At 39.0% G+C, this 18842-nt stretch overlaps 1 protein-coding gene across 8 annotated transcripts in view; it reads right to left on the bottom strand.

Moving 5' to 3' along the window:
* The window catches only part of CEP78 (centrosomal protein 78), a 32334-nt gene that overhangs the window by 6249 nt on the left and 7243 nt on the right, over positions 1-18842 (bottom strand). For 5 of the 8 annotated variants that reach the window (XM_051642317.1, XM_051642318.1, XM_051642316.1 and 2 more), the window contains exons 6-13: positions 17546-17720; positions 13180-13293; positions 12930-12994; positions 9019-9127; positions 8401-8418; positions 7497-7632; positions 6695-6740; positions 5453-5587 (exon numbers count right to left, since the gene is read on the bottom strand). In XM_051642317.1, coding sequence (XP_051498277.1) covers positions 5453-5587; positions 6695-6740; positions 7497-7632; positions 8401-8418; positions 9019-9127; positions 12930-12994; positions 13180-13293; positions 17546-17720 — 798 coding nt within the window. The remainder of the gene's footprint in view (positions 1-5452; positions 5588-6694; positions 6741-7496; positions 7633-8400; positions 8419-9018; positions 9128-12929; positions 12995-13179; positions 13294-17545; positions 17721-18842) is intronic. The other 3 variants (XM_051642315.1, XM_051642314.1, XM_051642319.1) reach the window with 2 other exon arrangements.

Here is an 18842-nt window from a genome sequence, read left to right on the forward strand (position 1 = left end):
GTTCTTCAGCAGAAAAATAAATTTTTCACAATCCCAAGCTCTTCGAGTGAGTTAAGCATCTTAGTGTTGAATTAACATCAAAAACAAACCCAAACATCTTAACAAATATATTCTGGTACTATTCATGAGATGCCTAGACTACTATTTTAAGCAGTGAATCTCTTGGTTTCAGGAAACAGTAGCAAGAATTTGATAAACAATCACTTCTTCTTGTATCATAGCAGAGCATAATCATCTTTAACTACACCCTCTGAAGTGAAAGGGAAAAAAAAAAAAAAGAAAAAGAAAAAAAAAAAATTTCTCTTGTATGCCTTAACACAGTCTTCTGTTTCCAAAGGTGAAAACTGTTCAAACTACCAAGCTGCTCTGTTTTTCAGAGGGTAACCTATATGATTTAACAGTATCTAAACCTTCTTATCTCTATATACCTTATATACAGCCACATATATGTAACAAAAGGACACTGTTTTTTGTACACACCTTATCAGTGCTACAGAGCAACAAAGATTCAAATAGTAATGAAACCCTTTGTTTACTATCAAAAGCTTATTCACAAGCACCCTACTGCACCTCATACAAGGAATCAACAGAGGAGTGGTACGCAACAGAATATATAGTAAAAATAATCCTTCTACAAATGCAAAGAGGTCCTCACAGGTCTTGTAGGATGCAAGGGACTTGTGAATCTGATTCAAAGATGCAGGTTCTAAAATAATCAAGAAATAGCCCTCCCAGTGACAACCACTCAGATTGAAGATCATGGGTCTGTCACTACTGTTCCGTGAAGCTCACTCATAAAGTCCCTACACTAGCATTAACCAAACTAACCTCGAGCCTAGAATGCAAAGTCTTATCTTCATAATCTAAATACTAAAGAAAGACTCTTATAGGTAAGAAAATAGAGGAAAAAACACATTTCCAAGGCAGTATTTGAGAAGAGATCTAGCAGTATCTAACTGCCATGATGCAACAAAATCGCCTCCTGGCATGTGATGCGGGGCAAAATCTCACGGAGGAATCCTCAACAAATACCATCATCTTACTGCAATCTACCCAAAAAAGCATTGAAATTATAGGAGCTAGAAATCCTTTCGTAGCTACAGAAGCACAGCACAGAAAGTAGTGACCGTAATGTTCTACATTCACAACTTGAAATGTAACCTGAAATCCTGTAACTTGGCTTTGAAAATCAGTCACAGGTGCCACAGCCTTGAAAAATTCTTACAGTTCCATTTATACTGTCTGTGCATGTATTTGTATGTATTCCAAAGTTTCTATAATGTAGGATTTTTTTGGCAAGCAACTCTACTTTAGAAACCTCAGTTCTATAGTATTTTTTTAATGGACAGATTTTAGACAATTCTAAAGGTGACAGCACTGATCTTTTTCTTCAAATTGCTTCTTTGTATTTTCAAAGGACAAAGGCTTAGGAAATAGTTAAATTATCAAGATTTTTATTAAAACAGAAATTTGGAGGATTCGTAGTTTTGTTTGAACTTGATTTATCCCACTGTAGAGGTACACAATATTTTATGATTATGGGCTGACTTCACAAAAAATTCACGAACACTGCAGCTGTATCTCCTTATAAGCAGCATCAGAAGCCTAGATTTAAAGCCCTGTGCCTGTGCAACATATTTGTCACCATCAGATTACAAGTATATATGCTTTATTCTTTTATTTTGTTCTGAGAAATGTACTAACTTATGCAATCCTCCAGTCTTTGTACAGAAAAAAAATCAATACATCAGAACCAAATGCACCTCCAAGCTGCGACTGACTCTTTAGTAGTGTTGTCCAGAAGGACAGCACTGAGCCTTTAAAAGGAAATGCAAATACATCTGTAGTCTTTGTAATTGCTGTATACAATATGACTACTCAACACTAGACATAGGTACAAAACTGAAGTTTAAAAAAATAAAAAATAAAAATATTTTTAAAATTTAGTCACTAATTAGCCATGTTTTTCTACTTGATTGCATTGCTGCCCTTATTTTTAGAAGAGTTATAGTGCAATCTCTACTTCTACGTAATTTACATAGTATTAATGTATAGAAAGAGTTACCCTGCTAACTATATTAAGGGTAAAGTTCACCATTTATATCCTTAGTTGAAATTTCAAAATCTGGGAGTTTCCTCAACTACATTCTTCATTAAAGGCAAGTCTGACATTTCAGATTGCCTCTAGTAGAAAGAAAGGATATTTATTCTTTCTTGTTTTTCATCTAAGCAGAAATAAAGCTTTTCATTAGTTACAGGATTTTATTTTTAAAAAAGGAAAACACAACTAATACTGTCACTTAAGTAGTATGTTTAAAATCCCTCTTTGAGCTGAAGGATGCAGAGAAGTTCTCACAGACTTGCATGCTAAACCAAAAGTCTGGTAATTTACTCACATCAAGGCATGTTTGCAGAGCTTTTTTGGCACAGTGACAGTTTAAGAGTTCCACCTTTTACTTTTTATTCCCAGTCTGCAATCCCATCCCTGTTCTAGCACAGCTCATTGTCCTGCTTTATTGAAAAGGCTGTGCCAGGGCCTGCTACAGCCAAATACACTGGATTAGTTTTCAGATAGGTGAGTTACAGAAGTCAGCTCCTCACTCAAGCAGCTCTGCAGTAAGAGCTGTTTAATGACAGTACCTAAGCCAACATAATACATATTAAAAGGGTCTTCCACTTCCCCTCTCATATTATTAGCCATAGACTTCTGCCACATACTGTGCTCCAGTTCTGGAATGCACCCAATCACATAAGCCAATATGAGTCATTAAGATGGCCAAAAACAAACCTGGAAAAATATCACAGAATGGTTGAAGTTGGAAGAAACCTCTGGGGGTCAGATGGTCAAGCAGGGCCACCTACAACAAGCTGCCCAGAACTGTCTCTAGATGGTGTTTTCAGTATCATCAAGGAGGGAGACTCCACAACTGCTGTGGGTAATCTGTCTTAGTACTCAAGTCACCTTCACAGTAGTAAGTGTTCCCTGATACTCAGAGAAAACCTCCTGTGTTTCAGCCTGTACTCAGTGCCTCTGGTCCTGTCACTGGGTACCACTGGAAAGAGACTGGTTCTGCCCTCTTCACACACTCCCTTCAGGTATTGATACACATCAGTAAGATCACCCACAAGCCTTCTCTTCTTCAGGCTGAACAGTCCCAGCTCCTGGTCTTTCCTCAAAGGAGAGATGCTCTAGACTCTTAACCATCTTGTGGCTCTTTCTTGGACTCTCTTCATTATGCTCATGTCTCTCTTGTACTGAGGAGCCCAGAAACCGACATGGTGCTCCAGGTGTGGCCTCACCAGCACTGAACACAGGGGATCATCCCCTTTGGCCTGCTGATACCATTCCTCCTAATATGTCCAGGATGCCATTCACCTTCTTTACCACAAGGGAACACTGCTGACTTGTGTTTAGCTGGGTGTACATCGTGACCCTCATTGCCTTTTCTGCAACGCTGCTTTCCAGATGGTCTGCACTCAGCATGTACTACTGTATGGGGTTGCTCTTCCCCAGGGTCAGGGCTTTGCACTTCTCCTTATTGCACTATATGAGTTTTCTCCGTATCAGCAAGTTGTATCAACTTGCCTTATGATCAGATAAACATGAAAAAAAGACACAAGAGAGAAAAAGACTTGAGCAAGAAATGGAAAAGCGCTAAGGGATAGGATGGGGAATAGAGCTCACAATTCAATGGTGACAAGTTGTTAGCTCAGTTTTGACACAGTGTGAAACTGTGCTTTGCATCAATATAACAAAAAGGAAGGGTGAGGCACATGAACAATTCCAGACTGCTTAAAAAGTGCTGTCAGATAGGCAACCATGACCTAAACAAGTATTTTGGTCTTCAATTTCAGAAAATGACGAAAATCTCAACTTTTACATGCACAAGAAAATTTAGAACTAGTTTTGGGGAAGATCCCTAGAATTTGTAGTTTTATCTCCCAGGAAGCTGAAACCAATCACAAATTCTCCTTTCCTTAAAGTTGCTCTATACGTAATACTACAGGTAACACTGACAACGTAGGTCAGTATGACGACCCTTCCCCAAAGCAGAAAACACAGCCTGCATCCGCAATGTGTCCTGAAAGTAATATTCCTCCCTCTCCAAACTCCAAGAATAAATACATCAAGTTTTCCTTGAAAGCACTGTACTTGCTGCATAGAATTTTTTGATGCAATAGGTAGGTGGGCATTGAATTCCATTATTCCAGACACTATGCTCTTGATGAGATTGTTGAAGTCACTGCACAGCACAGTGTCAACATCTTGCATACTACCAGTAATACGGTATCACCTACAAAAAAGAAAGCCTCTATATAACATTAAGTCCCAGCAACATGTAAAAACTTGGAAAATCTTCCTGAACAGGAGTTCTAGAGAGAAAAAGTGTAGGAATAAGGAAAAAGTATACAACAGCTGAAAAATAGGCACGTAGTTATTTATGCAGTGTTTGTATGGTCTATTGGCCTTCCTCAGTAACTCTAAGTCACCCTAACTCTCCCACTACACATAGATCTGCAACAAGTTTCAACTTCGCTTACATAAAGACAGCTATATGGTCTCAATATTTATCAACATGAACAGTTCATTCACCTGTTGTGGTGCTCTATGACAACCACCACCAAAACTAAGCTGACTTACAAGTCTTATTTTTAGCAGTATTCATTTGGAGGCAATGCACATTCTGCAAAAAAAAAATTCAAATCCCAATACTTCAGAAACAACTCAGTTATTCCGTCAGAGGGTCTTACTTCATAACAGTGCTAGATTACCTCAGCAGCATTACTGAGTCACTAAAACACACCCTTTGTTTTTCCTTCCTTTTCTAAGAACATTCCTGGACAAGATATTTGCAGCAGTAATCAGTCTTGCTGCTGCCAGGTGTTTCTGAACTAGCAAATAAATAGAACGAATAATAAAAGGCAAATTTTAAAAAGTGTATTACCAAGCTCAATTATAAAATGGAGCTTTAACACACCTTCAGTTATTTTTAAAGTATTTTTACACAACAATCAGTACAATATTCTACCTTTTAGAAATAAAAATAAATTGTATTTATCAAGGACATACTTGGAAGTAAAGACTACAGGCAGTAACACTGGTCAAAGTGATGAACACTGATAAGGATTCAAGACTAGAACAGAGAAGTTACACATATTGAGTTATATGTATTAAGTGAAGTTCTTCCTTATTATGGTCCTGATTTGACAATATGCTTATAGGGTACACATCCTCATTGGGACTATTCAGAGATTGGAAATCCAGTGCATTTTTGAGACACTTCTTTTGAAACAGAGGTCTGTGTGACATAATATAGGATAATTCAAATGTTATTCTGAAGTCCTGCTCCCTAACTGGTTATTAGCATCACTGTAATTATCTGATTAAAACATGGTTTGATTGACATCATTTGCCTTTATTGGAGTTTAAGGGACAGAACATGCTTCTTACCTGTAATTGCTCATACTTTGTTACGTTAATCATATCTAATGATTTTGCTACATCAGGATGTTGGAAAACATCATCTAAATCTTCAGTTTCAGATGTAGAAGCACTTTCTACTGTCACTTTCACAGGAATACCTGTCTAATTATATCAGAAAAAAAACACAGCCACTCATGTGCATTACACTGTGCAATAAAGTTAAAAAATCAAATAGCACCAAAAGCTTAATTTAATGCAGTTGTTTCTCAGAGTCCCTTATAATACATATACATTGTCTAGCTATGCAATTCTGAAGTAAAATTGCATAAAACAGTATTTTTCAAAAAATCACGTGTGCATATATTTGGTGTACATGGCAAGGATTTAGTTGCAGGAGGCTGCTGGGAGTCCCCTTAGAGGATCAGCTGGGGCTCCAACCAGCCCTCCGCAGGGCTGCCCTACATCCGACATGGCAGTGCTGCGGGGAAAGCGCTTTTAGGAAAGGGCAAAAAATGCCAGACAGGCCAAAGAAGAGGGAATGCAAAGCAAGAAAGAGCAGAGGGAATTCCAGGCTCAGAGGAGGAAGAAGTGGTCCGTGGTGCAGGCAATACCCCTGCTCCTGCCCAGGGCAGACCCGATGCCCAAGCAGAGGGATGGGCCAAAGATGCTCTGGCCAGTGCACAGCCTGTGCCAGAGCAGGCTTCCCCAAAGGACTGCAGCCCATGGGAAGCCTGCACCAGAACAGAGGTAAGCGCATTGGCTTCAGCAACCCTCAGACCGTTCTGTGAGCCAATTTAAATCATTCGTGCACACTAAGACACTTCCCCAGCTTTTCTCTGGTGGATGAGGCAGGAAGGAGATGGAAATGAAATGCAAAGGAAAAGAAGAAAGAGGGGATTTTTTTCCTTTTCCCCTGTTGGTATGTTTACTGCAGGGGTTCACAGATGGGCGCAAACATGAGTATGTAGTCCAAAAGCAAAAGGAGGAAAGCGAGAAAGGGGGAAGAAGAAACTCTTAACAGAAAGATACTGTTAATTCTCCTTACTGTCTCTGGAGGGATTGTGCCCATACTGAAACTCAGCTTGCTCATAAGGCTAAGACACCAAAAGGTAGTAAGACAGATATTGGAAGTATCAAAGAAGTTACAACCAAATGCTGATGTAAACTGTTGTCTTAACTTTTAGACAATAAAATTGTGTTGAGAACATTTTCATCTTTTTTCAGGTATTAATCTTCTAAATAAACCACCATAAGAGAGAGACAGAGTACCTGAATCTTCACTGGTCGTTCTTTAGTGCTATCCGCTGGCCCTCCTCTAAAGTTAGGAAAAAAACACTTTTGAGAAAAGCAGAGTTATAATGTCGCCATTGCTACTTCCATTTCCAAACACAGTTTTCTAGGATAGGTGAAACAGTAAGAGTAAAAACAGCACAAGGTAGTGAACTGTCTCCCTTTAACAGTCACTACATCCTTAGTTTGTTCTATTAGTACTCCTACTTAATCATTAATTAGAACAACATTACTGGATGCTAATGTTAATATCCTCAATAGGCACCTTGCTTAGTTAATTATTACAAACTAAACAGGAGAATTTGGTATTCAGTATTTTGAAAAACAAGTATAAGTTTGAAATTGTTATGATAGAGCATTAAGTAGTTTTTTGTTTATATAAGAGGTGGAAAAAATATGTAGGCACTTTGAACTGGATGCCAAATCAACGATAATTCAAGCTTAGAACACAAAATTGCACTTCATTAGTACGTCTGATAAATCATTAGCACAAGAAAACAAATAAACAAGGTGGGTTTGGTTGTGGGTATTTTTTTTTTGCTAAATTTGGACATCCCAGTGGCCATAAAATCATAATTTTGGGTGTATTTTAAAAGCTTACTGGGATAGAATTTACGTGACATTCTCAAAATCTGTATACACAGAAAAAATTATGGCTACAATACATATTTCTGTGTGTATCTTTCAAATACATATTTTTAAAAACTAACACTGCTCTCTACTACATCTATTATGCATGTTTTACACTTTAATATTTTCCTTTGTACTGTGAAAAGCTCACCTGCATCTCTTTGCACGTTCTGCAGTCCGCCAAGGAAGGAAGCCTTTAGTGCCTGGTGGTAGCGGCTCTGGGGAGTAGCTATCTTTCACAGACATATTTTTTTTCCCTGGACTCACAGACTTTTTAGGTATTAATCCTGCATTGAACAGCAAGAATAGGAGAAAATGTAATTCATTATACCTAGTTATTTACATATAAATTCACAGACTACAGTTCTTAAGTAAAATCTCTTATGTAATAAAAGGGACTGCAGGAAATCTGCCCTTCAGTCTAAGTTTGCTGAAGTGTTCAAAAACTTCTGTTCGGCTTCTCAAGAAAAGGGGTAGACAGCTTATCTGCTCGCAATTATTATCTGGTATACTTAACTGTTACGTTAGGTTGATGTAAGTAACACACAGTTACTCAAAAAAGGATGCAAAGTTTTGTAGGTAATTATTTGTAGGTAAAGAGGTTTATTCATATCACTAATCTCAGATGCCTAACTCCATTGTCTCATGTGGGAGCTTAGACAGGCTATCATGTGCTCCAAATCGCCCTCTACTGCCTTCGGTGTGAAGAACGTTGGTTTTGTAACTGGCGAAATGCTTGAAGCTAAAGCTGGTACTCCTGCTGATCACTTCTACGAAATGTCAGCAACGTCTTCATTTAAGACACAAAGTAATGAAAAATAATGTTAACTAGTCCAGTCTTTTGCAGTTGTTTAAATCATGCACTATTCTATCTATTCTATCGCTGAAAGTAGATTCAGAATAAGTACCTGGTGGGGATGACAACTCTATCCCAAGTGACAAAAAAAACAACCCAAAACACATCATAACTATATTTAAGTCCAGCATTTTTTTCTTCCATCACCCTGATTACCACAGTTTATTTGTAGAAAGACTGCAATTTTATTTATGCTTACCTCTCTGCTTCCAGATAACTAGAGCGAAGATGAAAGACAGCCAAATGTATTACAGTGAAACTTAGTAACGTAATGAAAAATATGTAGTGTAACACAGCTATCAATACTTAATTACAAATATTCAAGATACCTATGTTATTTTAAACATTATTTACAATAGGTTTACATAAAGTAAAAAAAAATAAATCTTGTAACATTTTGTACACCATTAAAAGTGCATCCTTCTTTGTTCTGGCAGAGAACAGTCTGCTGCAGAAAGGTTACATTAGAAGAACTAGGCAACTTACTACAGTCAGACTTCCTAGAAGTGAAAGCTTCTGGAGAGGATGCACTCAGAACAAACACATGCAATGGTTCCAAGTATTTAAGTCTGCATATCCTACCATTTTCCAGCCACATACATAGCAGCACTAAAAACATAAGTTTCCTACAGAAACCACCGGTGGTAAAAGACACATTATTGACTTAAGAATAAATGGAAAATTTTTTAAAGACAAGTATTCTGTCTAGACACAGAACATTTAGACACATAATATATCTCATAATTAAAGTTCTTAAACAGTTAATTATTTTGCAGATAAAATTTACTACCATCAGACAAAAGAAATACAGTATTACCAATACGAATAGTAGCTTTTCCTTTTCGACCACTTCCTAGGACAATAGTTCTTTTCTTTGCTCTAGTTTTGAAAGCATCCTTGGAAGGTGAAGATGCCAGCCACTTATACTGGAAATTAAAAAATAAATAAATAGAAAATTTTGTAATGATATTTAAAGAGGTCCTCATTTAAGATTAGAAGGGATTTTGTCAGATGTATGAAGAACACTGGTAATTACAGAAAACATAATAATAAACTTTAAACTTAAGGAAAACAAGAATCCCACAAAGCCTCCATTCAATCACAGCGTCAAGGTTTCAGAATTGTTCCCAGAACACAACTATAATATCCCATCCATTATTTTCCTTTCTCCTGTGCAAAAAACACTTCTACAGTAAAAAAATAATGTATCAACCCCATAAAAAGGAAACTCTGGCTCTTGCTTTACATTTTCAGAAAGCTGGCTTCCTAGGAATGACTGTCCCAGGCCAAAGTTCTCCAGAGTAATAAAAGATTCCCTAGTATGATTTTGTGCTACCAATAAAGTTAGCATGTAAAAAATACACAGTTTAATTTTCACTGTCTGTAATGAAAACTCACCCTTACACATTAAAAGCCTCCAAACTAAAATTAAGACATAGTGATAAATTTACATAGTGATTTCCTTACAGCAACAGCTCTATTCTTAAAGCCTTCCCTTTCCCCAGTAAAGTTTTATTATTCCAGGTAGATCCTTTTAAATTACAATGTCATTTATTTTTCAATGTGCATCAAACTATAGTTAGTAGCAAGTCTACCACTGAAGCAGCCATTGAAGGAAATGCAGCTGGTATTAACAAAAAGCTTATCTCAGACAGCCCTAAACCCCCATCAGATTACTAGAAACAATACGCCAAAGTTGTTCCCACCTGACAGATTAAAATGCCTTCACTGTGCTTTAACTAACCAAGTTTAGTCCAAGTTTATCATTGGCAAGAGAAACGGCTGGGGTTTTTTAAACTTCGGACTCAAATAATCCTCGTAAAAGCTTTGCTCGATCTCATGAGCTAGGGGCAGCTGCAGACAAGTGAATTGCTCACTTTAAACAAAAATAGACAGAACAAGTAAAATTAAATTGCAAAGTTCTAAGAGCATCTTAATTTTGTTTTACTACACTCATAAAACAGCAGCTATACTAGCTTAGACCTAAAGTTCATCTACCCCAGTAGCCTGCTGCTGCTGTAGAACATTAATTATAAAGACAGCAAACATATGGAGACAGTGTTGAAAAATTACTAAGTCTTTGACCTGAGAATATGAAATAATTTTTTTTTATAGACATCTTCAGTGGATTTTTCCTTTAAGTTATGCAGTCTCTCTCCAAATCTATACAAACTTTCACCACCTATTACACACAATCATATCTACAAACTACAATCCACAAGCCACAGTGCTGCTAGGGTAACACAACTTTCCTGTTTTAGCTGCCCATCAAAATTACAGGCGTCAGTTAGACCCAGGCAGCTCTTCTTGTAAACCCAACCCAAAAGCCAATTACCTACATGCTACTGAAAAGCAAAGAGAAACAATCAGGTTTTATGCAGAACAGGATGGAAGGGCTGCTGTGAACAGTATTGAGCAAACAACTGGTGACAGTACATTACAGGCTATTTGTGGCAGCCAAAATACAGTATTTTGTAGTTATGATGGCTTACTATTATGAGGTTTTTCAAAGGCCCACCAAACTTCACTTTGTAAAGCAACACAACAGCACCTTAATATATTGTCTGCATATGCAAAACCATGGAGATGACACAAGAGGTTCCATCGTAAGTTGGGACATTATACAGAATGCAGCTCTGCCACTTCTCAGATATAAATTAATTTAACACTTTACTGAGTTTTACTCCTGAGAATTATAACAGTTAGGCTTCAGCAGGATAAAAATCTGAAACTAGATGAAACTGCAGGCTATACTAGCAATGATCATCCATGTAACTTTTTAGTTATCTGTGAGTGAGATATGAGTTAGGCCACTTGCTGCAAGAGTAAACAACAGATTAGTTTAACACAGAAAAATTAAATCTTACACTTTGTGGTCAAGAATCTCTGCATATAGGCTAAATTTAGTTCAATTGATTCTTCATTTTCTATCAATATGAAATACAGATCTCTAAAAACTACAATAGGTAAAAAAAAAAAATCCCTACTAAATTAAATTATTTCAAGGATAACATCTGTGTTTCCTCCACTAGAGAAAAGGGACCAGCACATCCTTTTAAAACCTCACAGGTCTGAAGGCAGTACATAGATGACAAAAGGAAGCAATATAGATGCTAACTAACTGTATTCTGCTTGACAAGGTTAAGCTACAAGAAACAAACATTGCTTCTTTAAATTTTTAAACTTAGTCTATAATGGAACCTTCATAAAAAATGCATGGAAAATCTGCAAAATAATTGTAATGTGTATTATGCTAAAACTTGTTAAAAATAGGAAGAACCAGTATTAGTTACATCCAGAATTTAGGAACAGTTCTTGCAGTTGTTTCTGCAGAGTTTAATGACCAGCTGTTGGTCTTCATTAATACCTCTCACAATTTACTTATTTACACCCTGAGTTTCAAAGCCATAAAAAAACCCAGCTGCTTACATGCATAGCTTTTGAAATAAAGGATCTAGGCTGGTTTTTTTTTGTGGAAGCAGCGAAGTTACTTAGCAAGCTGATGGTCAGTCCTTTTTCATTCTTCTTGTTAACAAGGTATGAAGAATTACTAGCATCGCAAATAACACTTCAGATACTGCACTATCTGGATGAAAAAAAACCAAATGTCTTGAGTTGAGTGTTCTCTCAGTGTAAGGGAGATTCCCCAGAGAGTTGCTTCTTTTCACAGCTCAACTTTCCCATAATCTTGAGCATCTCTAGGCAGACACTATTTTCATGTGAGCCTGCAACATTTTGCAAGTGCTGATTGCATGTGCCATGGAGAAGAGTACTACTTCACAACCAACCTCAATTTCTCCAAAGCAGTCTTAAAGGCAGTAAGTGGGGAATTGCATTAATCCTCAGGGAATTCTACACAGAAAACTTCTCAGTTTATTATATACTTCCTACAGATCCACAGCTCTGACTTTTAAGCCTTTTTAGAACTAAAAGAACAAAAAGTTCCAGAACAAGAACTGGGATTGTTGCAGGTCTGTGAAAACAAGAATAAGACTATACTTACTTGTTTCTCAGCTCCTTTGGGAACTTAATCAGATGTATGCGCTATAAACAAGATCTGGTATTTCAACAGTATATCTAATCATAAATGGTCCCAATATGCAGTTTATGCATGTTACTATAAACTCTTTATGGACTATTAGATAAAGATGGCACGGCGTACTGCATTTTAACTCTGGTTTCTTACATGGTTAGTATCAGAGGATAGTAATGAGTAACTTAAAAAAATCTCAACTCTGTAAATTATTGACAAAAAGTTTCAAAATAACTGAAGCTTAAGATTTTAAATTGTGATTTTACTTCTTAACAAAGTTGTTATTACCATCTTAACAAGAAAGATCCATGTAGTAGAAACCCTCCCAGAAGTCCAGCAGCAATATTTACTTAATGTTCTACAGTAATGTCCAAGTATACACACACATTTCCATTCTTCTTTTCATTAAATGGATATCCTGGGTTTATTAAATATGACATCTCTACTTACATAAGAAATCATACAAAATGCCCAACACAATACCATATCATTGCTACTGCTTTTTGTTGTTCTTATTTTTCCCTTCATAGAGGTTTTTTTGTTTGTTTTCCAAACTACTTAAGTCAGACATCTGTTAATAATTAGAATAGCTGTTTTAGATTCATTCTGAACAAAGCTGTTCTTCCAAAAAAAATAAAATGCAATGGCAGCTACAAAGAAAACCCCAAAGTCACTCTAAAATGCTTAAAGCATACCTCTGAATCAGCACTCTTTCCATTCATAAGAACTCTTTCAATAATATGTTTCATCATAATGTGATCTAGAATAAATAAAGATAACTTATTAAGAATTTCCTGTATGAGACACCCTGCTCCATTCCCCTATTTTAAGTGTTTAGCAAAACACTGTTGCAGATTTTTCCTTAAAAAGTTTATTTTTCTCCCCAGAGTTTCTGAAAAAAACAAAACCAAACAATCTAAAACCACAAAAAGTACAGATACATACCAATTAATGGATTTTTTCTTATGTCGAGTACGACTAATGTTGTATTAGTTTGAAGAGCATCTAATAATGACTTTGCTCCTTCATTGGATATCCCACACTGCTGCAAATCAAGTGCTAAAATATTTAAAGAGGTACAAAAAATATTACTCAGTGGCATAACCTGTAGACAGTGTCTAATACAATTAATGCGCATCTGCTGAAAACATCAATTTCACAAAATATAAAGAACAAGAAAAGAGGACATAGAATCTAGAATGGTTTGGGCTAGAAGGGACCTTAAAGATCATCTAGTTCCAAATCCCTTGCCATGGGCAGGGACACCTCCACTAGACCAGGTTGCTCGGAGCCCCATCCATCCTGGCCTTGAACACTTCTTAGGGATGGGGCTTCTACAATCTCCATGGGCAATCTGTTCCAATGTCTCACCCCCCTGCCAGTCAAGAATTTCTTCCTCATGTCTGACCTGAATCTCCCCACTTCCAGTTTAAAGCCATTACCCTTGTCCTATCACTACAAGCCCTTGTAAAAAGTCTTTCCCCAGCTTTCCTGTAGGCCCCTTCAGGCACTGGAAAGTGTTCTAAGGTCTCCCCAGAACCTTCTCTTCTCCAGGCTGAACTACCCCAACTGTCTTGGACTGTCTTCATAGCAGAGGTGCTCCAGCCCTCTCTGGACTCGCTCCAACAGCTCCATGTCCTTCTGTTAGGGGCTTCAGAACTGGACACAGTACTCCATGTGGGGTCTCAGGAGAGCTCAGCAGAGGGGGAGATGCCCCCTCCCTTTACCTGCTGCCCATGCTGCTTTTGATGCAGCCCAGGACGACATAGTTGGCTTTCTGGGCTGCAAGTGCACATTGCTGGCTCATGTTGAGCCTCTCATCAACCAGCACCCCAAGTCCTTCTCCTTAGGGCTGCTCTCAATCCATTCTCTATCCAACCTGTATTCGTGCTTGGGATTCTCCCCACTCGGGTGCAAGACCTTGCATTTGGCCTTATTGAACTTCATGAGGTTGGCAGGGCCCCCCCCACCTCTCAAGCCTGTCTAGGTCCCTCTGGATGGCATCCCTTCCCTCCAGTGTGTCCACCACACCACACAGCTTGGTGTCAGCAAACTTGCTGATGGTGTACTCAATCCACCAGTTCCCTCAGGAGCCATGGATGGATCTCATCAGGTCCCATGTACTTGTGAACCTTCAGGCTCTTCAGATGGTCTCCTCAGTAGATGGATCTTCCTTTTCCCAGACCCTGACCTTTGCCTTCTGCAACTCAGGTGGTGTGGCCAAAGCCCTTGCTGCTGAAGACTGAGGCAAAAAAGTCATTGAGCACCTTGGTCTTCTCCATATCCTGTGTGACCAGCCTCCTGTTTCCTTCTAGATAGGGCCCATGTCTTTCCCTTATCACTGACATACCTATAGAAGCTATTCTTGTTACCCTTGATGTCCCTGGCCAGATTTAACGCTATCAGGGCTTTAGCTTTCCTAACTTGATCCTTGGCTGCTTGGACAACTTTTTTGTACTCATCCCAGGCTACCTGTCCTTGCTTCCACCCTCTGTAGACTTTATTTTTAGGTCTCAGTGTGCCCAGAAGCTCCATGTTCATCCATGAAGGCCACCTGGCACTCTTTCCTGCCTTCTGCTTTGTTGAGACACATCATTCATGGGTCTGGAGGATAGTAACAGCCATGGGTAAAAACCAGAATATTACTTCCAGAGAAGAAAATTAGAAATTTAAATGGGGAAGTATTTCAGATCAACATTTAGAAATAACTTCCAAGCAACCAAAGGACCATAAAAATCATAGTTAAATCACTATTAGTGACAATTTCTAATAGAAAATATTCCCAAGCATCAACTAATTCAACTGCCTAAGGTAACATCATACAAACAAACACAGAACTTACATTTTTAAAGTCTGAGTTAATGCTTCTACAAGTTAATTGCTTGCACATATCAATAAATTACATGGTCACTGTGAAATAATATTGTCATGGCTTTGGCATTTACTTCATATTGTGCATGCACTATCACAGAACAGTTGAGGTTGAAGGGACCTCTGAAGGTCATTTACTGAAACTTCCTGCTCAAGCAGGCTCACTTAAAGCCACTTTGTACCATGCCTAGTCAGCTCATGAAGATGTCCAAAGATGCCTTCACTACAACTACTGTGGGCAATATGTCCCAGTGTTTCATCAGCCTCACAGTAAAAAAGTGTTTCCCGATGTTCCAGAGGAACCTCCAGTGTTTCAGTCTAAGCCCAGTTCCTCTTGACCTGTCACCAGGTACCACTGTAAAGAGCCTAGATCCATCTTCTTTACATCCTCCATTTAGGTATTTTTACACTTTGATGAGACTCACCCTGAGCTTTCTCCTCTCCTAAGACTAAACAGGCCCAACTCTCTCAGCCTTTCTTGAAATGAGAGTTGCTCTTCTCCCTTCATCATCTTAGTGGCCCTTTGCTGGACTCTCTCCAGTAGCTCCAGCTCTCTCCTGTACAGGGAAACCCAGGTCTGGCCTTGCCAGTGCTAAGTAGACAGGAAAAATCACCTCCCTCAACCTGTTCACAAGTCTCTGCCTAATGCAGCCCAGGATACCATTAGCCTTCCTTGCCACAAAGGTACTCTGGAGACTCCTAGTCAGCTTGTTATCCATCAGGACCTCCAGTACTCTTTCTGAAAAGCTGCTTTCCAGCTACACAGCCCCCAGCATGTTCTGGTACAGGGGCTTATTCCTGTCCAAGTGCAGGACTTCACACTTCCTTTTGTTAAACTTCATGAAGCCCCATCAGCCCATTTCTCTAGCCTGTTCAGGTCTCACTGGATGGCAGCACATCCCCACTTTCTAAGGGATCCAAGGCTGACTGGCCTGTGGTTCTTAAGAGTCCTTCTTTCCAGCCTTCTTGAAGATATGAGTGACATTTGTGATGCTCCAGTCTTCAGGCACCACTCCCAGTCACCATGATCTTTAAGGTATTATATACAGTGGCATCCACCAGCCTTTCCGCACTTCTGAATACACCTCATCAGGGGCTATGGACTTCTGTATGGCGAGTTTGTTTTAGTATTCTCTAATCTGACCCTCTTCCATTGATATACATGTTCTCTGTACCCCTGGCTCAGACTATAAAACAATTTTAACATGTAAATATTTGATTCCAAGTACAGAATGCTATGACTCACACCACTACCATTAGTAATTTTGTACAGATAAACTGTAGAATAAATTACTTCTCTAAATTACCAGAGGACAGTAACAGATGACCCAACAGTATTCAGACATTTTGACCCAGAAAAAAAAAAAAAAAAAAAAAAAAGACAACAGATTCCCTTCTGCCTTCCTGCTCCTTTCTCCCTGCTGGGGTTACTGCTGGTTCCTTCGGTTTCCCATGTGCTCACTCCAGAATCCAACTGCATTCCGTGCCATGAACAGCCATGGACCTCTCTCTTGGCACAAACCGCTTCTCATCACAATCATTCACCAGGCTGTGAACTGTCTTTGTGCAATATAGTTCATTGGGTCCGGACTCTGATTGTGCAGCTTTGGAAGACCCCAGCGCCAGGGGAGGAGACTGTTCCTGAAGCAGCCCGTGACTCTGTGGGAAGCCCATGCTGGAGTAGCTTGCTCCAGACCTTGTGAGAAGAACTCATGAAGGAGAGGTTTGTGGAGGATTCTCTCCCATGGGAATGACCCCATGGGGAAGCAGGGAAGGACTGTAAGGAATCCTTCTTCCTCAGGAGGAAGGAGCAGCAGGAACCACCAGCCTGTGAACTGACTCTAAACCCCATTCCCTGTCCCCCTGTGCCATCAGGGGGAAGGAGGGAGAGAAACCAGGAACAAAGTGATTTGGGCCCAGGAAGAAGGGAGGGGTGAGGTAACGTATGCAAGCCCTGCTCTTTGTGTTGTCTGTGTCCTCTGTGTGTTTGATTAGTGTGAAATTAAATTATTATTTTTTCCCCAAGCTGAGTCTGTTTTGCCCAGGACCTTAATCGGTGAAGAACCCTCCTTGTCTTTTGTCTTAACACATAAGCTTTGACCTTCTCATCCCTGAGTATGAGGGGGGAGCAGCTGAGTGAGCAGCCATGTGACTGTTCCCATGTTGTCATGTTGGGCCCAACCATGACAGAGAGTAACAGTCAATGGCCTGCCTGGAGACAGAGAAAGAATCCTTTCAGGTGCTAGAAGACCCCAAAATGGAAATCGCTATTGAACTAAAAAGGTGCACAAAAAGTGGATGTGTGGATGTTCGGGCAATGGTTTCTCCCTTAAAAACTCTTTGTTGTCTAAATAGTGAGTTATTCTTCTGCACACATTTGATATAACTGACAATTTTAAGTTGCCCATGCTACATATTAAGAGTCAATATTTTGCAATACCTTTTAGCCAAAGGTCCTCTCCTAGACACTCTGCGAAGGCACTTGTTCCCCTATCTCCAACAAGCATGTTGCCATTCAAAGTAATTCGCCTCAAGCCAGTCATATCATCAAGGTCAGGTCTCCTGTAACGCAGGCTTTCAGCCCAAGCTTCACCATGTCTTTTCATTGCCTGGTACTTTGCAAACAAAGAAGCTGTTACCAAGTGCAAGGGAAAGCTATTATTGATTACAAGATCACAACAAGTTTTCTTTCTTTGTAACCAAAGCTTAATGGCTTGAGGGCTGATGTAAGAAACACAGTTACACCATTTCTGAGTTCAAGAATTAAAAATCATTTTTAAGCATTACAGTTAAGCCATATTTGCTTGGATCATTCAATCTACAATGCAAATTATTATGTATGGCTACAAAGCATCTTACTACTTTCTTTTGGCAGACAGACATTTTAAATGCATATTGAATAGGATACATAGACTAGGAAATTATGTACTTTCATGCAAACCAATGATAGCATGACTTAGAATACTGTACTAGTCACAAGCTTACTGAGACACAGTTAAGACATTTTTCAACAGTTGTGACAATGAAAGAAGTGCTCCTCAGAACAGGTGTCAGATATTTACAGTATTAATCCTCATTTAACGAAAACACATCAATCTGAACTGTCATTCCTTAAACTGATGTTTACTAGGAAATATCATATTTAAATCCCACACCAGTGAACTAAACTATGTTTGGCATACAAAATCACAAATTTGAGAATGACTATCCCATACACTGCTCAAAGTGGTTTGATGGTTTAGAGCTTGAAAGAAAAATTTTAAAAATCATAGAATCATTAAGGTTGGAAGGGACCTCAAAGATCATCTAGTTCCAACCGCCCTGCCATGAGCAGGGAACCCTACCACTAGATCGGGTTGCACGAAACCTCATCCAGCCTGGCCTTAAAAACTCTAGGGATAGGGCAACAACAACCTCCTGGGCAACCATTTCGGTTCCTCATCACCCTTAAAGTGAAGAATTTCTTTCTAATATCTAACCTACATCTCCCTTCTTTCAGTTTAAAACCATTACGCCTTTTTCTATCACTATCTTCTCTGATGAAAAGCCCCTCCCCAGCTTTCCTGTAGGTGCATTTCAAGTAGTGGAAGGTGCTATGAGGTCTCCTGCAGCCTTCTCTTCTCTAGGCTGAACAGCACCAACTTTTTCAGCCTGTCTTCATAGCACAGGTGCTCCAGGCCTTTGATCATCTTGATGGCCCTTCTCTGGACCCTTTCCAACAGGTACATATCCTTCTT

Source organism: Apus apus, chromosome Z, assembly GCF_020740795.1.
Source record: "Apus apus isolate bApuApu2 chromosome Z, bApuApu2.pri.cur, whole genome shotgun sequence".
In the NCBI taxonomy this organism is placed as follows: Eukaryota; Metazoa; Chordata; class Aves; order Apodiformes; family Apodidae; genus Apus; species Apus apus.